The 24,116-nt window shown below is 44.1% G+C and overlaps 1 protein-coding gene across 4 annotated transcripts in view; it reads left to right on the forward strand.

Moving 5' to 3' along the window:
- The window catches only part of PKP3 (plakophilin 3), a 90,191-nt gene that overhangs the window by 20,563 nt on the left and 45,512 nt on the right, over positions 1-24,116 (forward strand). For 2 of the 4 annotated variants that reach the window (XM_018562666.1, XM_018562670.1), the window contains exon 1: positions 7,499-8,086. In XM_018562666.1, the coding sequence (XP_018418168.1) occupies positions 7,885-8,086 (202 nt within the window). In that variant the 5' untranslated portion in view covers positions 7,499-7,884. Of the gene's footprint in view, positions 1-7,498; positions 8,087-24,116 lie in introns of those variants that run through there. The other 2 variants (XM_018562669.1, XM_018562668.1) reach the window with 2 other exon arrangements.

The following is a 24,116-nucleotide window of genomic DNA, read 5'->3' on the forward strand; positions in this document are numbered from 1 at the left end:
GGAAGTATTTTATTTACAAAACAATCCATTACCTATAATGTAAGAATGTAATAAAGATAAACAAAGCCATGTCACTAAAAAAGCTGTGTGTGTGTGTTTATCAACAATGTCACATGATCATGATTGTTTACAAACCAAGACATGTGAAGCCCATAATCACATGTGAAGACATGTGATTATAATCACTTTACTTTGCTTATAAACAATGCCATGTGATCATGATTGTGATAAACAAAGACATGTGCATCCCATGACGGTGCTGGCATTATATTCACTATACTTTGTTTACAAAGTATAGTGAATATAATGTCTTTGTTTATTACAGGTTTTTTTGTCAGGGTTAAAATTAAAGGAGAACTATGAGGGGAGTGATTTTCATCCTCATAGTTCGAGCCGACCTGTGACAAACACAGGTGAGCGAACGCATACTGTCGCTCGCTCACTCATCTCCCTGCAGAGAGCCGTGACTGTCAGTCATTGCTCCCCACAGTGCTGAGTGGGGGAATGGACGGGGGAGGGGGCGGGCACAGCTGGCTCTGCCTCTGGATAGGCAGAGCCAGCTGTCATTCACGCAGCTGGCTGGGTCTGGACAGTATTGTCGGGATGCGTACCGGCTGCGGCGGTCTCAGTATATAGCGAGCTGTAGCTCGCTATATACTGAGCTTTGGGTCATGGGAGGAGGCTAGTACCGTGTTTCCCCGAAAATAAGACAGTGTCTTATTTTTTTTTATGCACGAAAAAAGACACCAGGTCTTATTTTCGGGGGATGTCTTACCTGGCTGGGGGAGGACCGGACGAGGTCCCGGAAGGCGGCATGCTGTTGCCGGTCCCGGTGGATGATATTCCGCTTCCATCGTGCGTGCGTGCGTGTGGGCGGGAGCTGCGGCCGTCGGGCGTGTAGGCGGGAGCTGCGTCTGGCGTGTGGGCGGGGCGGGAGCTGCGGCCGGCTGGGGTGTGGGCGGGCCTGTGGGCGGGCGTGTGGGCGGGGCGGGAGCTGCGGCCGGTCTTTACACTTAAAATTCAGTTTATGTGCAGCTACACCGAAAGTAAGACCTAGCGGATTTCTGTAATATAAGACCTACCACCGAACTAGGTCTTATTTTCGGGGTAGGTCTTATATTACAGAAATCCCAGAAGAAAGCGCTAGGTCTTACTTTCGGGGAAACACGGTATATGTCCTCCTGTGACCCTTAAGAGAACTATGGGCAAAAACGCTTACCCCAAAGTTCTCTTTTAACGTTATGGTAAAGCTGGGTACACACAGCGAGGCTCCTGCAGGGCTGAATGAAAATAAATCTCCATCCACGTTAACAAAAAGGATCTGAGATGGGCAACTCCGGCCCTCCAGCTGTGCTTTAACTACAAATCCCATCATGCATCTGCCTTTGGGAGTCATGCCTGTAACGGTCAGTCTTGCAATGCCTCATGGGACTTGTAGTTCTACAACAGCTGGAAGTCCGGAGTTGCCCACCCCTGCCGTGGATGAACAAATCTCCCACTGTGTACATTGTATTCTGACAACGGTGCCCGCTAGGGTTGCCACCTTTTCTTTCAGCGAAACCCGAACACTCTTGCGACTCACAGAAATTTTGGCGGGGAGAATAAGTTGCTTATTCATATGTAAATAGCGCCACCCATTCATATGTAAATATCACAGTTAGACTATTTTTAGTGGGGGGCCAGTAGCCCCTATCTTAATTTTGGTTGCCTCTGTCTGCCTGACATCTTGTGTCCGGGTTTCAGCTGCCATGAAACCCGGACACAGCATTTAAAACCCGGACTGTCCGGGTGAATCCTGGACAGGTGGCAACCCTAGTGCCCGCCACTGTCAGAATATCCAACCAGTGCTTGCAGCTAAATGGCCGCAAGCAATGTTTGGCCATCAATTTTCCAGCATGTCCCTTTCAACAAAAGTAGATCTAAGAATCAATTTTTGTTGAACAGATAGAGCCACCCACGAATTGGCCATATTTCAGTGGGTGTGTACCCAGCTTTAGGTTTATCATTAGCCCTCATTCACACTAGAAAAGGCGGACACGTACAGCTCCGTGCATGGCCGTATCGAGCAGCTGCTGGGAAGGACAGGTGCTGCGTGTGATAAGTACACAGCCCCCATTCTTCTCTATGGGACTACGTGGCCGTACGCCACCCTACGCTCACCTGCCCTGCACATCCGTGCCGGTGTCCGTACTCGTACGCTGACGGGATGGATCATGTCTGCGTCCGAGCCAGGACACCAGCATCCGTACGGACCTGCAGTTGGGGTGAGCATAGGGGGGCGTACGGCCACGTACTCCCATAGAGAAAGATGGGGGCTGCGTACTAATCACACGCAGCACCTGTCCTTCCCGGGAGCTGCCCGATACGGCCGCGCACGCAGTAAGGCGCTGTACGTGTCCGCCTTCTCTAGTGTGAATGAGGGCTAACATTTAAGATCGGTATTTTGGCACACAAGCAAGTCCAAGCTGAAAGAAGCATCTTTCCTCAGATGCCGTATAAAGGCCATTGCACCCTGAGCCCCGCTCACATATGGGTGTATCGTGAACGTGCATCAAGAGCAAAAAGTGAAATCAAAGTGCGTCACAAAACGTGCACCAAATACGGAATGTGCTTGCAGCGCCATTACTAGTAATGCACCCCAAACGCAGGCGAGCAAACGAGAACGCACACATACACGTGGGGAAAAACATGCACCACATGTCACAAAATGTGCTTACTGCGCGGCTTTTCCCGCGTTCATTGTAATCTAATGGACATGATCCCCAAACGCAGGAAACAAAGATGCGGAAATGCATGTCCCGTTATGCGCATTTCTGATACGCCCGTATGTGATTGGGGGCTTATAGTGTATTTAAGCTTGTTTTTAGATGTGCTGGATTTTTGTCTTCTTTATTTTCACCTGATGATCCTGCCAGTAACACAATTGCTGTCGTAGGGTGACAACTAGGGATGCACCCATACCGCTTTTTCTGTATCGAGTACAGATATATTTTTTTCCGGTACTCTTCAATACTGAATACCGATACCGGAGGTTCCATTAGGGAGCCATGCGGCGTGTAATGACTTCATTCAGGAAGCCCGCGCAGCGAGTCATTACCAGACCCCGTCTCCCTGATTGGCCAGAAAGCTGGCTCCATGCTTCCTTGTCACCTGGTGATGAGGGAGCATGGAGCCGGCTTCCCAGCCAATCAGGAAGCCGGGTGGCATGTAATGACTCTCCCTCCGGCTTTCTGATTGGTCGGAAAGCTGACACCATGCTTCCTCGTCACCTGGTGATGAGGGAGCATGGAGCCGGCTTCCCAGCCAATCAGGAAGTCGGGTGGCGTGTAATGACTCGCGGCCTAGCTTACTCATACAGGAAGTTCAGAGTACCCGCCCAAATGCTTGGTATCGGTGCATCCCTAGTGACAACACTCGCTCACTGTACTATATCACTCCCTGACTGTACTGTATTTATGGAGGAGCAGCTGTGTCACCCTAGGCTGCTTTCAGGTTTGAGACTACACACACACCTCTCCCCCTCCTACTCTCTGTTGCATAGATGGCTGTTGCTTTGTAGTCCACAGAAGATAGCTGGGAACACTGATAAGATCACTTGATATTTCGGTTCAGTGCACAGGGAGTTACAGGGACACTGGATTTCTGGCTGATCAACAATATTGTGCACTCATTAAAAAAACATGCTTGTCAGCCCCCTTGTGGTACCAATAAAGTGACAACTGTTTATGAGATATATGAAAATAAATTGAATAAAACAAAAGGGTACGCCCCCCCCCACACACATATATGAATGCAAACGCACATGTATGATGCACACAGGTACATAAACAATGACCGTGTAACACACATTAGACATTACCGTCGAGGCCAGGAGTGGGCAAACTCTGGCCCTCCAGTTGTGGTCAAACTCCAAATCCCATCATGCATCTGTCTTGTGGAGTCATGTCTGTGGTTGTGAGAGTCTTGCAATGCCTCATGGGATTTGTAGTTCTGCAACAGGTGCAGGGCCGGAGTTTGCCCACCTCCTGGTCTAGGTAGTAGTGAGGGGAATCATTTTAGGTCCATTATTTACAGTTAACTGTAAATGTGATGAGCTGTAGAGGTGAAGTCCCCGTTCACACCTCCCCATTCCGGGCATGCGTGTTCCATTCGCGCATGTCCGTGTGCATTTTCTCCTGCGTTTGCCATGCGTCGCCCATTGATTTCAATAGGTGCCACACACGCAACAGGAAAGTAGCTCATTTATCAGACTCTGCTACAGGCATACCGTGTTTCTTCACCATGTGTTTGCATGGGAAAAAATGTGCGTCTTCCCAGATGTGTTTGGGGTGACTGACAAGTAATGGCATCGCAAGCATGCTGCATGTTTTTACATGCGTCCTGTGAACTCACGTCAACGCGCTCTGTGAATTCAGGGAGTCAAATCCATTCATGGAATCACGTCTATTCACGGAAAAGGAAGCTGTGAATGGGGACTTAAAATGTCACCTTTGGAGAATTCTGGCTGTCATGGTTTGTTGTAGGGATGCACCGAGTACCGATATTTTACTTTCCGTACTCACCGATACCAGAAGGTCCCATTAAAGGAGAACTATGGGGTCAGGGCTTTTCTCCATAGTTCTCCTAAGGGTAAAGGGAGGACACAAACTAGCGTCCTCCAGTCACCCTAAGCTCAGTATACCGCGAGCTACAGCTTGCGGTATACTGAGACGCCGCAGCCGGAACGGATCCCGACAATTCTGTCTGGATCCACCCAGCTGCATGAGGGACAGCTAGCTCTGCCTATCTAGAGGCAGAGCTAGCTGTACCCGCCCCATCCGTTCCGCCAGTCAGCGCTGGAGGATCGGAGCGGGGAGAGGGGAATCCTGCCCCTCCCCTGTCACGGCTCTCTGCCACCACAGGATCGAGAAGTGAGCGAGCTCCGGTATGTGTTCGCTCACTTCCCGACCTACTGAGCCGACCTGTGACAGTCTCATTGTCACAGGTCAGCTCAGATTATGAGGCTGAGTGAAAATCACTCACCTCATAATTCTCCATTAAGGAAGCCGGGTGGCGTGTAATGACTGGTCGCCCAGCTTCCTGATTAGCCAAGCAACTCCATGCTCCCTCATCACCAGGTGGCGATGGCCAATCAGGAATCTTGCCAATCAGGTCATTATCTGCCCCCGGCTTCCTGATTGGCCAGCTTTCCGAACCAACCAGGAAGCCTGGCGGCAAGTCATTACACGCTGCCCGGCTCCATGCCAAGCATTTGACGAGGGAGCATGGAGCCGGCTTCCCAGCCAATCAGGAAGCCAGGCAGCGTGTAATGACTTCCGGTATCGTGATGAGCTCCGCCTCACCTTTTATAATGTACAGGAAATATGGAGATTGTTTTGTGTTTCTGTCCAATCAGATGAATTGAATGCATTTTTTATTGAAAATATAAATTTGATAAGCAGTTGCTGTAACATTGTGTGAACTGCCATGTGTTTATTTTATGGATCCTCTGCTGTCAGAAAATATATTCAGGGGAATCCATCAGAACTGAAACAGACAGAATCTGGAGCAGTCATCCATGGCAACCAATCAGCTTCTCTCTTTCATTTTCAAACCTTAACTAAACAAACTGAAGAGAGAAGCTGATTGGTTACTGTGTGCAGCTGCTCCAGATTCTGTGGGGTTTTAATCAAAATTGCAGCAGAATCTGGAGCGGTTGCCCATAGTAACCAATTGGCTTTCTCTTCAGTTGCTTCAGTTAAGCTTTGAAAATGAAAGAGAGAAGCTGATTCTGCTCAAGATTCTGCTCCAATTTTTGTCTACTTGTCACTGGGGTGAATTGTTTGATAAATTCTCCCCAGTGTGTTATCATGTTAAAAAAAAGTGTAATAAAAAAAAAATGTGTGATGAAAAAAGTGTAATAAAGAAAGAAATAAAAGAAATAAGTGTGTGATAAAAATAAATAAGTCTCTGGCACGGAAAGGGTTAATACCTTTACAGACAAATGTATGGGGGGGTTTTATTAGTTTTTATGACCGTATGGTGCGAATTTATCCAAACTGGAGCAGTTAGGAGCAACAAGTTCAGTTAAGATTTTAAAAGGAAAGATAAAAGCTGATTGGTTGCCATGGGCAACTGCTCCAGATTCTGAGGGGAAATAATCAACACTGGAGCAGAGAGAATCTGGAGCAGTTGTCTGTGGCAACCAATCAGCTTCTCTCTTTCATTTGCAAAGCTTAACTGAAGTAAGAAGCTGATTAGTTACTATAAGCAACTGCTCCATATTTGATAAATAGAGCAGATAGAATCTGGAGCAGTTACCCATGGTAACCAATCGGCTTCTCTCTTGAGTTTGTTCAGCTAATCCCCATTCACACCGTGGTGTACCGTGAACATGCATCAAACAAGCACAAAAGTGTGCGCCTCGAAGTGCGTGCATGAAACGCTCACCAAACGTGGAACACGCTTGCAGTGCCATTACCGTACTAGTTAATGGCACCCCAAACGCAGCTGAGCAAACACTGTGCTTTCCTGCGCGGGAATGCATGGCAAACAAAAACATGGGGCGCATGTCGCAAAATTTGCTACATACACTACTTTCCCGTATTTTGGGTGCATCCGGGGACCCACTGAAATCAATGGGGATGTGCGCCAAATGCAGAAAACAAATGGTCATGAACACACGAGAACGCGCAGCACTGCGATGTGTGTTCCCATGATGCTATGGTGTGATTTGGGGCTTAAGATTTAAAAATGAAAGAGAGAAGCTGCTTTCTTCAGTTTGGTCGTTAAAGCGTTGAAAATGAAAGAGAGAAGCTGATTGGTTGCCATGCACAGCGGTTCCAGAGTCTGAGGAGTTTTAATCAAAACTGGAGCAGAATCTCGAGCAGTTGTCCATGGCAACCAATCGGCTTCTCTGTTTCATTTTCAAAGCTTAACTGAACCAACTGAAGAGAAAGCCGATTGGTTACTATGGGCAACTGCTCCAGATTCTGCTCCAATTTTGATTAAAAATCCCTCAGAATCTGGAGAAGCTGTCCATGGCAACCAATCAGCTTCTCTTTTTCTTTTTCAAAGCTTAACTGACCAGACTGAAATGAGAAGCCGTTTGGTTGCCATGGACAACTGCTTCAGATTCTGCTCCAGCTTTGATTAATTCCCCTCCGAATCTGGAGCCACTGTGCAATGCAACCAATCAGCTTCTCTCTTCAGTTTAGCTTGTTCATGGCAACCAATCAGCTTCTCTCTTTCATGTTTAAAGCTTAACTGACCAAACTGAAGAGATACGCCAATTGGTTACTATGGGCAACTGCTCCAGATTCTGAGTTGTGATAAATTTGGTGTTTGTGGCCTAACCATGGGCTTTTCCTTTGGGTTGAGGTTGCCGTAGTGTTAGCAATGAAGGGCTGACCCTAATAGGGAGAGAGGGGAGGAAGATTCCTCGCTGACAGTGAGAGGGGGATGTAACATTCCTGTATAGGAGAAAAAAAAGGTTGCGAGGATTGAAAGAAAGCAGCAGAATGCAGGTCAGGGAGATGAAGGAGCACAGGGCGGCTTGGGAGGAAGGAGAGAGATGTGTGGACACGAGGTGTAGGAGCAGGTGTGACTGACATATACAGGTGTGAAATAGGAAGGAAGTCAGCGAGTTCTGCTAGAAGATAACATTACAGAGTATTCCCAGACAGGGAGACCAGGAAAGGGGACAGGCACACTGACGGCTCGGATCATTAGGGCAGAGAGGCGGGGTATAGAATATAGGCAGGTACAGGTAGGAGCACTGAGGTAATGGCAGGGTGGGGCGTAGAAGCAGGCTAAGTGAGCAGAAGACGAGCAGGTGAACGTGGCATTGGGGACAGCTACCTGCACAGTGTGGGAGATTAAGCTTCCACCCTCAAGGCTTGAAAAATGCAAGACAGTCACTTCCTTATGTCGGCCCTGCAGCCAAACCTGGACATCACCTCGCTGGCGCTTCCTACCGACTTGCAACTGGACCGCAAGCTGCGCGAAGAGAACCAAGAGCTGCGCAATGCCCGCGTGCAGGAACAGGTCCGGGCCAGGATGATGCAAAAGGGATCGACTTCATCAAGGAGCAACTCCAACTATGGAGGTAAGAGACATCCAACTTATCTCATTGATTGTGATTTTGTCTTTGACGCTTCTTGACGGGTCATCTAGGACCTCCAAAAACATTACATTTGTACCGGGCTGTTATTCCAGGAGCACCGGCATAGAGAGGGTTAAGGAAGTGTGGCTGTTGTACTTGTTAGACTTGATAACCTATAGTTAGGATCACACGCCCTCCCCTTCATGCTCTAAAAACAGTGGTCATTAGCCCGTCTGTACAAGACAAGGTCAACCCATTCATGGGTTTGCTTCATTGATCATATCTAGTCTCCAGGCCAATTATTCTATGTTCCTGGTTTCCTTAACGGTTCTTTGGATTGTCACAGGACAAACGTTATTCACCGTTCTTCAGACAATCCTTCTTTTTTTTTTTTTCTACCGGCATTTACTGATCTACTTGGAGGGAAATCAGAGCTTCTGGCCAGAGCAGCCAATTGGGGACACTGAGAAAGCTTCTGGCCAATTGGGGACACTGAGAAAGCTTCTGGCCAATTGGGGACACTGAGAAAGCTTCTGGCCAATTGGGGACACTGAGAAAGCTTCTGGCCAATTGGGGACACTGAGAAAGCTTCTGGCCAATTGGGGACACCGAGAAAGCTTCTGGCCAATTGGGGACACCGAGAAAGCTTCTGGCCAATTGGGGACACTGAGAAAGCTTCTGGCCAATTGGGAACACCGAGAAAGCTTCTGGCCAATTGGGGACACCGAGAAAGCTTCTGGCCAATTGGGGACACTGAGAAAGCTCCTGGCCAATTGGGGACACTGAGAAAGCTTCTGGCCACAGCAGCCAATTGGGGACACTGAGAAAGCTACTGGCCAATTGGGGACACTGAGAAAGCTTCTGGCCAATTGGGGACACTGAGACAATTCCTGGCCACCCCAACTGATTGGGGCCACTGAGAAAACTTTAGTCTAGTTGCTATGGGTAACAGCTCCACTTTCTCAGATCCAAATTTCATAAAGAAGCTTCCAGAGTTCGGCGGGTCCATGTTTGCATTACTCACAGGGCTTTGCACACCTTGAACATCAATCAGTTGATTCATCCGGTAACATATAACATGACTACTTATCCTGTCCTGATTCATCCTGTAATTGCGTATCATTTGCAGACAAATTCTCATAGTTCCCAATAAAAACAAGAACCTGGGATTTTCTCCATTTGTCACCTTAACCCAGCCCCTATTCTTCAGCTACCAGAACTTTTTATTGCATTCCTTTTCACTTTGGTGTTTTAGGACTGGCCTTGTTAAAGCCTCTTAACATGGTAATTAAGTGCTCTCCCGTTAAGTGCTTTGAAAGGCGTTTAGAGTACACTAATTTTTACATTGTCATTGCTAATATAAAATGTTTTATAAGGACTTCTTGTGAAATATGAAATAATTATGGATACGACAGCACATAGTAACGTACCTGTCATGAAGATAATGCTGCCCCACCCTGGAACAGACTTGAACATCTCTGGACCCCCGAGGGTGCTGTCATTCAAACATTCCTCTTGTCATTTCTTTCACCCCACAGTCCCCATCTGGCGTTGTGTACTCACATATGGCTGCTACTGAACACGTTACCTGGTGTCTTCATATAACTGAGCTGTTGTTTATTTTCAAAAAGATATACTTTCTTTCCCTATTTATCCGATCGGGTCCAACTGTCCAGTTTTTGTTTTTTTAGGCGGACCCGATCGGATACCCAATGCTAGTCTATGGGCATCTGGGTCTAAACAAACTGCAAGATGGAGGGGAAAAAAACTGGGCAGACAAGGATGTCCCAGCGGTAACATCCAATCTGTACCATCTCGATCAGAAGGAGAACCATGCACAGATCCCCTCCTGATCACCTCGTGTGAAAGTAGCCTTAGTTATGTTAAGATTAGAGTAGAGAAGGGGTTTTTTTTTTTGGAGGGGGGGAGGGGTTTCTTTTAGTTTTTCTTTTTTTGCATTGCCAAATTTCCTTTCCTGTTCCAGGAAGTAAGTGGAAATCTCTCAATGTGAAGGGAATCTAGTTGGTTGTCTCTGGACAACTGTCCCCATTGGCAAATTCCCCCCTTACCTCTTGTTCTGGGGACAGCTCATACCGGTGGTTGCGCTACAACACACAGACGCCGGTGTGCATTAGCAGTCACAGCGCCAATGCACCAATCCTGTCGCATCACACTGTTTACCATTTCTCTCTCTTTTAAAAAAAAACTTTATTACAATGTCAAGAGTGACAATTTTCTTAAGTTCTCTGGGCACAGCGTGGTGAGATGCAGTTGTACCACATCGTGGCCTGTTGCATTAAAAAACAGAATTTATTTTTTCATCGAACACCACCGCAACACGCAGGGGGTATTTCCCCAGTGGGGACAAAAACAGATATAAACATCTGTTAAAGGGTCCAACACTTCCCCACTCTATCCAAAACGAAAATAAAAAAAATTAAGCATGCTACGTGCTTCCGATTTTACCACCTGGGCACTACCCTCGATATTTCACAATAAATCAAGTTTATTTTCAATTTTTGCAACTCCATTGGGAAGATTTTCCTCTATCTTGCTATTCCTGTGTCACAAGACAAGAAATGTAGGGAACGGGTATCACCAGGACAAGAAGACCTCAACGATAGTTATTATTGTTTTGCTGTTTCTGCTCCACTGGAGATATTCCCCATTACTTCCTCTCCTCCTGACACCAGAACAGGAAGTGAGGGGAAAATAAGATCCGTTACTGATACAAGGAGGACTCTCCATCAAAAACAAACATTTTGGCTAGAAATGGGCTTTAAAACATTTTATTTTTGAGGCCCTTTGGCGCTTGCTGTGGGGCCCCAAGAACCCAGCAGTCAGTAGTGAGAGCAGTTTTGGCACCCTATATCTATAATTGCTAGGAGCAAGTTACATGCAGTGTTTTTAATTGGCTGTTTTTTCCAGTGCAGTCCCAATGCAAGACCAAGCAATTTGTATTGTCATGGATGGACGCCATTCACACCACCACGGTGGTGCGCTGAAGAAAAAGTATGGCATGCAGTACTTGCATAATGCTGTGCCCATAGAACTTAATAAAATGTCACTTCATGGTTCTAAAAATAAATAAAAAATAATACACATAGAGCAACGTGCCAAGATCAGTGCATCAGCACTGTCCAGGGTACCACACACCAGCTGCTATGCAATGTAGCACAGTGCCTGGTGTGAATGGACCCTTAATGGATATTTTACTACATGTATACTGCAGGTCTAGAGCCCCTTATTGGATATTTACTACATCTATACTGCGGGTCTAGAGCCCTTTATTGGATGTTTACTACATGTATGCTGCGGGTCTAGAGCCCTTTTATTGGACGTTTACTACATGTATACTGCGGGTCTAGAGCCCTCTATTGAATGTTTACTACATCTATATTGCAGGTCTAGAGCCCTTAATAGATATTTACTACACTGAGTTTGTATGCACTGCCAACACTTGGAAAGGTCCCCTCCGGTCGCTCTGGTTTCATCCCACAATCCAAACATTTTCAGAAGAGATTATTTGGCTCCCAACCAAACTGGCCTTGAGTTGATATGACTGTCGTAGCGATATTGGACAGTTTGTTCCTCTGGTGCAGATAGTAATGTGAATGGTCTAGGAAGCATTGTGTAATAAGTTCAAGCTTTATAAATGTGGTAAATACTGTACATAAATAAGCTCGGTGATATGGTCTGCTCCAGATCTACCAGGTAATGTATCTGCAGATGAGGTGCACTGCTCACTGTATTAGTAGACCTAGTTTATGGACAGGAGAATTAGTGCGAGAGATATTTGCTTAGGATCACGTGATTCAAGAATCTAACAACCAGCGTGTAAAGTTCATAGTCTCAAGTTCTTTATAATAATAATCTCTCTGGCATGACACAGGATGAGCTTATTGTGATGTTTGTACGAGTAGAATATGATTGCTGCCTGCCAGCTGTCAGAAATCTTTGTACATTCTGAGAACTGATGCTACCTGTAGTTGGCATTAAATAGTTTTAAGTAAACTGAAAGTGGAACTCCATCCAGAACTTTTGTTTTAGTTTCAGATTTATTCGGTAAACATCAGAGCCACCTGTCAATGTGGCTCTTATTGCTGTTTGTGTCTCCAGTGGAGAGATTCTAATTCACTTCATATCTTAGAAATTAAAAGGAAGTGAGAAGAAATTCCATCTTTGACTTTTACCAACATAAAAGATGTCCCCATTTTAAAATTTCCACTCAACTTTTGATCCGATCACAACTGTAACATTTTGGAATCCTCCTCACTTTCTATCTCAGTGATAATGGTCACTTGGACAAATAGTGAATAGAATATCTCCTAAAGAGAGATGGAAAGCAATCAAAACTTTTAAATGAGTGCTGAACCCTGGTGTACAAGAGTATTTTAGATGGTGTGACGACTCTCAAGCACACAATGAACCTTACTCAGCAATCGGAGTAAGTTTAGAGAAGAGCATGCCCAAGATATTCCTGACCGTTCAGATGCAGTTTGTTCATCAAAATAGTCAATGAAAATCTCCAACTTATTTTTGGGGTTTCAGGTGAAGGAATTAAACTTTTGACAATGTTGTGTATATGAGCTACCTGTGAGGAAATATAGCCATGCCCGTATAGAAGGAACGCATCAGTTCGGGTTTTTCTACCTCCCGTTTTTTAAGATGATGATGGACCAATGTTGCTGAAAAGTCAGCAATCTCAAATTTTACCACTGGGTCACGTTAGCTCACATTATATAACTTTTCCGTGAAGTTATATACGCCTTGGCCATATCTGTCTGTCCTTTTGGACTCTCTTCTTGTATTTGTGACTTGCATTTGGCTATATCTGTAGCCACCCTGTAATGTAAACCTGTGCTTGCAAAAAAAAAAAAGAAACCTCTGTGGGTATAGCAAGCACCATCTGTAACCTGCAGATTGCTCGTACCTGGAAAGTCCCAGCTTCTAGCAGTAGGCAGCTTCTAGGAGACACTGCATTCCACAATGAAGTGGAGGTGTATCGGCTGCCAGTTGAGATGTGCCCACATTGCATTGTGGGATACATTGAGAGAGGTCCTCTGCTGTGTCTAGTTTTAACAACTTGAAGAGTTCAAACACTCATTCCACTGCCTAGAACTCCTGGGGTGCAGTTATTGGACACAATCTGCAGGTACTGGAAGATTCCATTTGTCCCCACAACAAGTTATACTATTTGACAATACATGCATGAGATGGTGTTCAGAAAATCTGTCTGCCAGACAATCATTCTGAAAACAATATTGGCACATAAATACTGTATGTATGGAGGTATCTATCAAGAACAGATGTTTTATGTGCTGGGCAGACCCCTAAGGTCAGGGGTAGGCAAACCCAAGCTCTCCAGCTGCTGTTGAACTACAAGTCCCATAGGACATTGCATGAAACTGACGTTCATGACTTCAAGAGGCAGATGCATAACGGGATTTGTAGCTTCACTACAGCTTGAGGGCCAGAGTTTGCCTACCTCTGGCTTACGTGAAATGCAATCTAGCAAATCGGTTCTATTAACACAGCCTTTCTTAATCCAGAGTGTTGTGGCACACTGGTGTGCCTCCTGGCCTGCTCAGGGGTGTCTAAAAAATTTGTGGGACTGGGATGTGAAGAGGCGGGGGTGAAGACTGATGTGGAGGGGGCTCTTAAAGTAAAAGGGGAATGCTGATGTGAAAGGAGGGACTCTGATCAAGGATGTGAAGAGGGGGCTACTGATGCAAAGGGTAACTCCGATATGTAGGGGGCATCGTGATTTGAAGGGCCACTTTGATACAAAAAGGGCAAACACACTTTTTTAGATTTTAAAGGGGGGCCCTACACAAACACCTATCACAATTTATACTGTGGTGCCCCAAGATTCCACATAGTTTTAAAGGGTGCCATGACTGATAAAAGGTTAAACGCTGTTGTAAAGATTCATTTGCTAGGATATCCACACTGGATGCAGAGGGCCCATAGATATGCTATTGCTTCTCGGTTCGACTGACCAGCTGATCACAGGATAATCAATAGGGTGTTCTGATTAGAGTATGCATTTTGTTTTTTTAGAGTATTGCCCAATGTAGGTGCAAGCTAATGTTTTCAGTGCCATCCTGCAATAATCTCCCTGGGTATGGCTTTGGTGGTGTTAGCAAGCAGGTGGAAATATTTCATAAGCACTCCTAGTCTACCCACCACTAACGGGCAGTAATGAGTTGGCCATCCTTCATGAATAGATGTACGGTACATGTGATCTGAAAAGTGCTTGTCCGAGGGTGTAATGATTTCTTGCTGTACATCCAGATTCCTCTATATATGCCTTTTTTTTAGAATAGTTTCACTTAAGTTTTTAATACCTATTCTGTCAAATAAGAACCAGAAACCCAAACAATATTGACGCAATCAAAGCAATTTTCATTGACCTCATCACAGAGATTATACAGATATCACAAGGTTTGTCGGGATGCATCCTGAGATTTCTAGTTGATATGTTTTTTTTAGTTTTTTTTAAACGGGTCTGTAATGCTTATTTCCTCCAGCTGGATTCATATAGAACTTCAGCCAAAACTTCCTAAACCTCAATTCAAAATCACAAAAACCTAATAAAGCATATGAGGCTTCCCTACTCTAAAAACATGGAGGGTTAGCAAACAAATGGCCTGAGTTGGGCTGCTAAACATGGGTAGCAAGCTTGTTTCTATTCAATAATAATTTTAATATATCAGGGAAACAATTCTAGAATTTTCAGGAGTTATCAGAACTGACTCTATTTAAAACAAATCTATATGACAGGTAAAGTTGGAACACTAAGGCCTGGTTCACACCAACGCTCGACGAACGCTCTACAAAACGCTCAAACATCTAAATCCCATTGTATTCAATGGGTCTGGTTCACACCTTGCCGTATTTCCGCCCGTCTGAACGCGATACAAAACGGCCTGCGCCCAAAGAAGTACATGTACTTCTTTGGAGCGTTTTGATCTCGCGTTTCCATTGGGATACAGCCAAGTAGCCCACGGAAACGCTCGTTTGTCGTGTGTTTTTTTTACCGCAAATCTCTAAAAACGCGCACCGCGCGACAAACGCGCATATTCAATACGCCTAGGTGTGAACCCAGCCTTTCAAATGTGTGGGAACAGCCCAGACTCCCAGGAGGACAGAACCAGTGCTGGGATTCCTGACTTCTCGTTGTCGAGTATTGAAGCCTAAAATATTACTTTTGGGTGGGTTGACATTTCATGTGTAATTACAGGTTTTTGTAAACTTCATATGTTGGCTTGGAAGTGTTCTAGGACCTTCAAAAACATGTTTCCCAGCTGAACACAAAACCGTTCATGTAATATCCAAGAATCCAAAGCCTAGAAACTTCCTTTACCTTTGGCCATATAGGCTGTCCATGATATAGGAGCAGTTGGTGGTCTCTGTACTGTGACTTGTATTGCTCTGAGATTTCAGGTAGTGTAGAAAGTGACGTACATTTGACATGCTATATCGTGTTTCCCCTCTGTATATTGCGGCACAGGCCCATTATACATTCATGCAGTGTAACACATTCCTGTGGAGTGATGTGCTCCTCATTGCTGGTGACTGTGCGATCCTGTGTCTGGCATGGGAGGGGTGAACGCCATGTCCTGTGCTGTTGTGTCACCTGTGTGTAATAAGGAGGGGCGTGCAAAGGCGGAGGGAGAAGGGAGTGTACATGCCTGTCGCCTGGGTGTTGAATTTCGGATGCTATGTGTATAGACCTGTTCATTAGTATGAGTAGGAAGGGGTTAGGTGGGGAAGTTACAACCATTTCAATGCCAAAATGACTTGCTTGCTACACAACCCACAAATAAATGAAGGAAGAAAAAGATCGAGATTAGCAGAGGTATAATTGACATTACCCCCTCCCATACCAGTTCTCTTAATTACATATTTTACGTCAGAATGGTGGTAAAATCCCACTCGTTAAGGATCTGTCCACCCATGCCGATACTTTTGTTTTGTGTAAATACTGATGACATGGAATACTGGTTTCTTCGAAGTGTCTGGGATCCCGGTGACAAGATCTTCCTGGTCCACCCAGCTTCTGAAGCTATTACAAAGGCGGTAGATAGGCTTACACTCTCTTTTTTTCTCTAAGGGATTTTTCATCTTTGTATACAGTCTAGAGGCGGCTATCCCACCTACATAGAGTACTCCTGCTGGTATAAAGTAAATTCATAATTTCTTACAGTAAAGTGTATGTAAAGCCTGACAATTAACTTTTAGTCTTTTTTAAAGTAGTGTTAAACTCTTTCTTTTTTTTCCAATAATGAGTCCAGATCAGACATATCTACTCCTACTATCTGTTCCCCAGCAAAGTATTTCTTTACATTTTTGCCCAAGTCCTCATGTTTCCAAACAGCTCCAACTTTCTCAGCTTCCCTGAACTTCCTGTCCAGTACAAGACCACTAAGGGACAGAGCAGTCTCCAGCATCTGTCAATCTATTAGCTTGGAGAAGGGTGGTGACTTGCCTTACCATGCCTGTGTGTTTGTGGAGTCACACACAGCTTACTAGCGCGCACACACAGGGGTGACCCCCACAAAGGACCCTGCAAGAGAGAGGAGGGGATGTTCACCCGGCGGGATGAGGTATGCCTCCGGGTTCCCTCCTCTCTCCTGACACTGTCAGGCTCTCAGTCCATGACCGAGTGTTTGACTTTTTAGAGGGTGTGACGCCAAAATTACTGTTAGTCATTTTGGTGTCACCTGGGTGTGACTCCCCTTTTTGATGCCACTGCTTTCACAGCTTGATGAATCTGATCAATTTGCTAAATGATCAAAGGAGAAAATCTTTATGCAAAATACGGATAATCACACATCATGATCGCTTTGGGAGACCATTGCAGTCTTGAGGCATCTGATTGTGTGATATTTTTATATCTGCTTACATGATTTAGTTGTTGCCTAGAATGGTTGGCCATCCTCTCAATAGATCAGGACTATTACACTCTGGGGACTAGTTAGAATGCCTGTTTCAGTTGTTTTCCTGCCTCCCTCCCCTCTCATAAGCCAATGTTGGCAGTATCTGACCGCTCTCCTCGATCGCCAATCTCATTGAACAGAATTCACTGGATCGCTGGTCTGAAGCCTAAAATCGTTAAAATGCATCTCCTATGAACTGAGGATCCGTCAAGGGTCTGATCCGTCAAGGGTCTGATCTTTCTTTTCTCAGCTTTGTAGGATCTTTGCAGAGACCTGGACTATCTTGGAAAGGTAAACCCTTCGTAAGGTGTCTGTAAATACTCTTTACTTTCCCATGTGTCTTATCTGCCTTCTTGTTTCCTATTCTCTCTGTGTGAATACACTTATCTGTTTTACAAACAAATGGGTATAAACTGGGTGGGGGTGAGAACACTGCAAAAGGAGTTGCCGATGGGTACGTTTGAAAAACTCAAGTCATAGCAACCCATCGAGTAAAATTGATATACTTGATTGCTATAGGCACAAAAGGGTAACTAAAACGTAAAACATTTTTTGTTTTATAGGTTCATGTTGTCCTGTCCTGAGAACCTCCTCACTGGTAGCTTTAAATTAGATACTGCGCAGCTACCTTTTGTAAAGCTTAAAATTTGGCTGATTTGTTGCTGAATCTTCTGAAATTTGGTTCCATGGTGGGCCCTGTCGGTACTACCTGGTTTGACAAAGATGAATTTTTCAATTGATTTATGTTAAAGGATAGGGTTGCCACCTGTCCCGGATGCAAGTGGACAGTCTGGGTTTTGAGTTCTGTATGTGCTGTGCCTGGGTTTCAGCTGACCTGGAAACTGCACATACAGGACTCAAAACACAGACTGTCCAGGTCAATCCAGGACAGGTGGCAACCCTATTAAGGGCCCATTCACACCACATCCAGTTCATCACCAGACCAGATTGATTCCGGACCCAAAATGCATCCTAATGTATCCCTATGATATTTCTGGCCTCTGTTCACACCAGTGCAGTCCGTTCCATAGCACAAAAATACTACACGTCTCATTTTGTATGGTCTGGAATGCACTGAACTGTGGGCAGGTTCACACCATTTTCTGGACCTGATCTGGTCCTGAAAATGGCGTGAACCTGCCCTCAAGGAGCCAGGTGGAAATTTGATTGCTGTCACCGTTCAATCAGCTGCAGTCTGTGGTCGGGTATTATTACAGTCGTGGTCATCCAGCCTAGACAATGGAATTGAGCATTTATTCTTTATTTTTTCCCATTCAGCCCACAGGGCTAAACAAGAAAAATCATGACATGTATGGCAGTGGCGTCACAAGGGGGGTGCGGCCTGCATTGAGTGACTCCATCAGAGGGGATGACACCAAACTGACTGGCAGTCACATTTTTTTTTAGGAGGGGAGGGGGATTTTTAGAATTAACCTCAGGCTGCCAAAACTCTTAAATACATTAGGATCCTATAAGTTAAGGTCAGCTCTAGGTAGGTGTGTGTGTGGCTTGTCTGGTGATGATAAGAAGCTACACTGTGGAAGTCTGGTGTAAGTAGTTCGATGTCTGTGGGTTTTTTTTTAATGTCTTTGTGGCATGTCGTAAATACACACTAAGCATATTATTGCATCCAGTGTGTTCAGCATCGCATACACGCCCATCTAGTAAAAAGCAGTATTTAGCCAGTCGCTGCCTTTGTACGCCCTTCGGCCATTTTGACATTTTCAGGGTGTGTGCTGTACGCAATAACTTTTTCATATTTGGAGAATTTGTAGGTTCAGAGACTTTGCTGTACTGGAATAACATTGCACAGACCTGAGAGGAAAAATTTGTAAAATTCTAGGCAGGAATCTCTTTGCCCCCGGGCTGGGTGCTCTTTACAGTCTCTGGTCTCTAAAAAATGGAGTAAAGAAGCACAGTTGTAGAATTATTACATCAAAGAGATGCTGGTGGCTGTTCTCTCTCTTTTACTGAAGGGAGTCGGAATGAAATTGAGAATTTTACCTTATGGTCAAAACTAAAACTATGAAATATGGAACATTAACCCCTTCGTGACGGGAGACGTACAGTGTACGTCTTGTCACTTTGTGCCTATATGACTGGCCACGTACACTGTACGTGACGAGTTATATCAGGCTTTGTAATGCCGGTATTTGCTGATTCTCAGCATTTAACAGTCATTCATTAATGTCTCAGTATTGAGGCATTAATTAATGAAATAATTAAGCTTTTTGTAAAAGCTTCTTCCTTTCATTAATGAAAGAATGAAGCCGTTACATGCAAATAGAGGACCGCAATTTGCGATCCCGTATTTGACAGCTCAAAATAGCAGAGAGGCAGCAGTGACTCACCTCACCTCTCTGCTATTTGTTTTGACAGTTCGAGAGCCCGATGTTTAGATACATTTCACTGAAAGAATACAATGTATCTCTTTTGAGTGAAATGTATCATTTCTGATCGTCTAGGCACGATCAAAGAGCTTTTAGTGAGATCTGAATCTGACTAAAGTCAGGATCAGTCTCTAAGGTTATTATTAGCTGTTCCTAAGTTTGGATCAGCCTAATAGCCAAAAATAAAATAAAAAAGTTAATTTATCAAGCTGTCATAGTGATTGCTTGATATAAACTGACAAGAAAAAAAAAAGTTTTTTTATTTTATTTTTATTTTTTTTACAAAGTGTAAAAAAATTAAAATAAAGTGTAAAACAAAATTAGGAAAATATAAATTATATATAAATATATTTTTTATACTATAATTAATATAAAAAAATTCTAAAAAAAAAATAATAATCAAAACTTGTGAAAAAAGTGTTTTCTTCTAGTTTTTTTCCTAATTTTTTTATTTTATTCAAACTAAGTGAGGGGTTAGGTACACATATGTTATATAATTATATAGCCCTATCTGTCCTCTAAAAAACAATATATAATATGTGTGGGTACATTTAGTAAGAAAGTATATTACTGCTGTGGAAGAATCACACAGCAAAAATGTAAAAAATGTGTCAGTCATTTATGAACAGAACCTGAAAACTAGCTCAGTCATGAAGGGGTTAAATATCTACCAGCTGGCTCAAAATGAGAAAACAAAATATTAGTCTACCTTTCACATGTCATCCAGAGACCTTTTGTAGCTGCTCTTTTGTAGAAGGGGTATTGTGTACATACCTCAGTACCTCAATCCTAAATTGACACCGAAGTGGATGAGTCTGAGGTGTGACCTGTACTTTTTCAGTAGGCTCAGTGAGAAAAGGCCAGTCTCAAGGCAGACGGCACTACTACTTTAGCTAAGCCACTGTGCTTTGGTAATCCCTTGCCATATGGTAAACATTTATTTGAAGAACCAAGATTGTATACATAGTCAAAAATACATCTAAGACATCCATTTTAAAAATGTACCCAAAACCACAATACCCTCTCTTTTTAGATGGCTGAAAGAGGTAAGCAGGAAAGTCATACAATAACAGTAATTCAGAGGCATACTTACCATACGCTGGCAATGAAAGAGGCACAGTAAAGCCACCTGTAAACATATAATAGCCATTTGTAGAAACAGGTTATACTGAGAAGTTTCATTTATTGATGAAAGATAGTTTGTAACGAAAGCCAATATGGCAGAAAGATCCGTCTGTAGAGCTGAACATTTTTCACATTTCCATTTTTCCATCTTGACTTATCGAATGATTGCACACCATATGCATTTCCAGTACTTGACACAGTCTGCCACCTCTAAATATGTATTTTGCAAAACAAATAATCTTTCTAGTACATAAGACGTTTTACTATTAGTGGGAAGATCTTTACCCTAAAGTGACACCAAACGTAGGAGTTAATCCCTAAAACACATTCAAGTACCTTAACTATTAATAAAAATGTATCTCATTTGTGTATCGCTGGGCTGTAGATCCTCAAATCATGTCTGAATTGCTGCTGACTCTGTCCTTCCTTCTGGAGGGTGGCTGCTTTTGTTCCATATGGCCCCTGTGTGTGTTGTAAAATAGTCAGTCACCGCTCCAAGCTCACTCCCGTGATGGACTACAATCTCATGTTTACTAATTTGTATTGCCATTGTAGTCCATCATGGGAATGAGCTTGGAGCGGTGGCTACTTTACTACTTGCACAGGGACCATGGGGAACCAAAGTGATGACCCTGCAGAAGGAAGGACAGTGCCAGCACCAATTTGAGGATCTACAGCTGAGTGATACACAAATAAGATACGTTTTTGTTAATAGTTAAGGTACTTGAATGTATTTTAAGGTTCAACTCCTGAGTTTAGTGTCATTTTAATCCTGGTTGCAGATTTTCCCTCTCTTGTAAAACTCAGTGGATCAGGAAGAGGAAATATCATTAAAAGAGAACTATGGGGTAAGGTGTTATTTTCCCCATAGCTCTCTTTAGGGTCAAGGGAGGACATATACTGACAGCCTCCCGTGACCCAAAGCTCAGTATATAGTGGGCTATTGCCGGTGATATACTGAGAGCACTGAAGCCGGGACGGTTCCTGACTGCTGTCGAGATCCACCCAGCTGCGTGAGTGACAGCTGGCTCTGCCTATCTAGAGGCAGAGCCAGCTGTGCCTGCCCTGTCCCCGTCCGTTCCTCCACTCAGAGCTGGAGGATTGGAGAGGGGGGAATCCCTACGTGGAGAGGTGACTGACGGGCAGGGAGATGATCGAGAAGTGAGCGAGCGACGGTATGTGTTCGCTCACTAACCAATCAATAGAGCCGATCTGTGACAGCGTCTTTGTCATACGTCGGCTCTAACTATGAGGATGAGTGGAAATCGCTCACCTCCTAGTTCTTCTTTAACAGAGAGTCCCAGATAACAGTGAAACCCAATAGGGGTTTTAACGCTTCCCTTTACTTTATCCAAAACTTAAAACCTAGTTTTGGCTGGATCACTTATCAGGCTGGAGTTGATAACGGCTTGCAGGCGCTATTGGTAGCGGATGTAAACTTATGATGATTTTTATGACAGTGCAATTGAAGAAGGCAGGGTGGAGTCCTACAACGTCTAGGCATTCTGCCAAGTCACCTCCAAGATACAGCAATTTAAGGAAATGCAATAGTACAAGTTTGATTTGGGCAGGAGAATGACTCCTGACAATGCTAAACAAGCATTGTATGCCGGATCGCAGCCCTTGTACTGTATGCTTAGATAATATTTTATGGCAAGAACTGTCTTGGTTACAATGATTTGTATAGAGGAGGCACATGTCCATGAACACAATGGACTTTTATACCACCATCAGGTGCAGTGCGTTTCTCTGCATGTACATATGTTGTTCTGCTTACAACATGCATGCAGCTTACTGAGTAGAGATAGTCCAAAGACCAATACCTCCAGAATGCAGTAGATCAGAGTAACCAAATGGAATTAATCCATCACTGATTTGATTCAAGCAAACTTTGGTGCTCTGGGTTTCTACAGTCTGATCTTTATTGTGGGCGATTTAAACTGATTATTAAATACCACATCCCCTTAAAATCCCACTTGTTTTGGAAACGACCCTCATTGTGTGAACACTCGATGTGCTGCAATCTCAGTCCCTGAGATTCTGAAAAGTTAAAATGCATAGCATATTACTATGGCACCCCTCCAGTGCTGCACCTGACAGAAAGCAGCTCTAAATTATACAAAACAGATGATCTCCAGCAGCAAATGGGAATAAAGATAGTGTAGAGATGCTGGAATTTGCAGATCCTGACCCCGCCCCACCACCTTTCATATTTGGAAAGAACCGGTGACAATATGTTTTCTGTGTTCAGGTCTTCACAAATGTAGGCCATGGTATTTCAATTTACTGAAATGGGAACCAACTATAACCATTAACCTTCATTGTTACACTCTGCCTATCTCACAAACAGTTTTTGCATTCCAATACAAATCTATTGTAATGCAAAACCAGCTTGAAGTAGTTCAAATGCAGGTCAGAAGAAGGTCAATTACAAGTCAAAAGCACCTGTCGGTGAATTCTGATGTCACACTCTACACAAGCCCAGAGCCCATTGACCCAGGTCTTGAAGGTTTAAAACTGTTAGACCATAGACCTAAATGGCAGCCAGATAGACGAGGAGAGTTTGACCATAATCGTCAATGTCAATGGAAATAAGGAAGTAGAGTGTTAATACAGATAATTCTTATAATAGACCCTTGGATGAATCAGGCCTCTATATATTATGCATGTAAGGAAGGAATGAGAAAACCTAATTACAACTTGTTACTATGAAAGGTTTTCCACATTTCCTGGCACAGTTTCAGTGAATGGTAAGCCTTCCTTTTGTTACTTCTGAGAACAGTAAAGGCCCTGTGATCTTTAGAGACAGTTACCATGAGACAATTTTGTTTGTACTTACATAGGTGTTTCCACACAATAAATTAATCTGTTTATTATATACATTTATTATGAGATTACAGCAACAGCAGCAAAGCGCCCAACTGCAAATTACACTTCCACTATTGGATGTATGTTTCAAGGGCTAGTCCACCCAAAAGTGATAGCTTACTTCTAGATAGAGCTTGGTGGGCTTCTGGCTTCTTATAGGTCTTGGATATTTCAACAGTGAGCTCTCCCTGTCATAACGTCTAACTCTCTTCTGTCCACCTGGAAGTTCTGGGTGTTGCCACCCTACTATTCCAAAAAAGAAAATATTTATAAATAAAACAAATCCAGCAGGAATAGTGGGAACGCCTTTTATAGTGGCCACAGAAAGTGCATAGACAAAGAGACTTAAGCATAGACATTCCACCAACCAAATATTTCAGAGATGCTGAGGCTGACTAAATTGTGTGTCACAGTTCCCTGTGCATTGATTTGGTGCCGGGTCCCCCTGTTTTTGTGCCCCCTGTCCAAGGTGCTAGGCTTCTTGCCAATCCGCTCTGAACCTCTGTGTTACCAGTCCACTTGTTGCTCAGCGTTTGAGCAAACAAGCCTGTTTCCTGCTGCCGGACCTTTGTGTGTACTCTGTTTACCTGAGTTTCTGGAGTTATCTCAGGATCCCTTGTTCCCCCTTGATTCCTTGTGTACCCCTGTGGATTTCCTGCTTGGCAGTTCCCTCCTTGCTGTTCCCTGTGTCCCTGCTTACTCTCA

Source organism: Nanorana parkeri, unplaced genomic scaffold (assembly GCF_000935625.1).
Source record: "Nanorana parkeri isolate BGI_ZX_2015 unplaced genomic scaffold, ASM93562v1 scaffold589, whole genome shotgun sequence".
Classification (NCBI taxonomy): Eukaryota; Metazoa; Chordata; class Amphibia; order Anura; family Dicroglossidae; genus Nanorana; species Nanorana parkeri.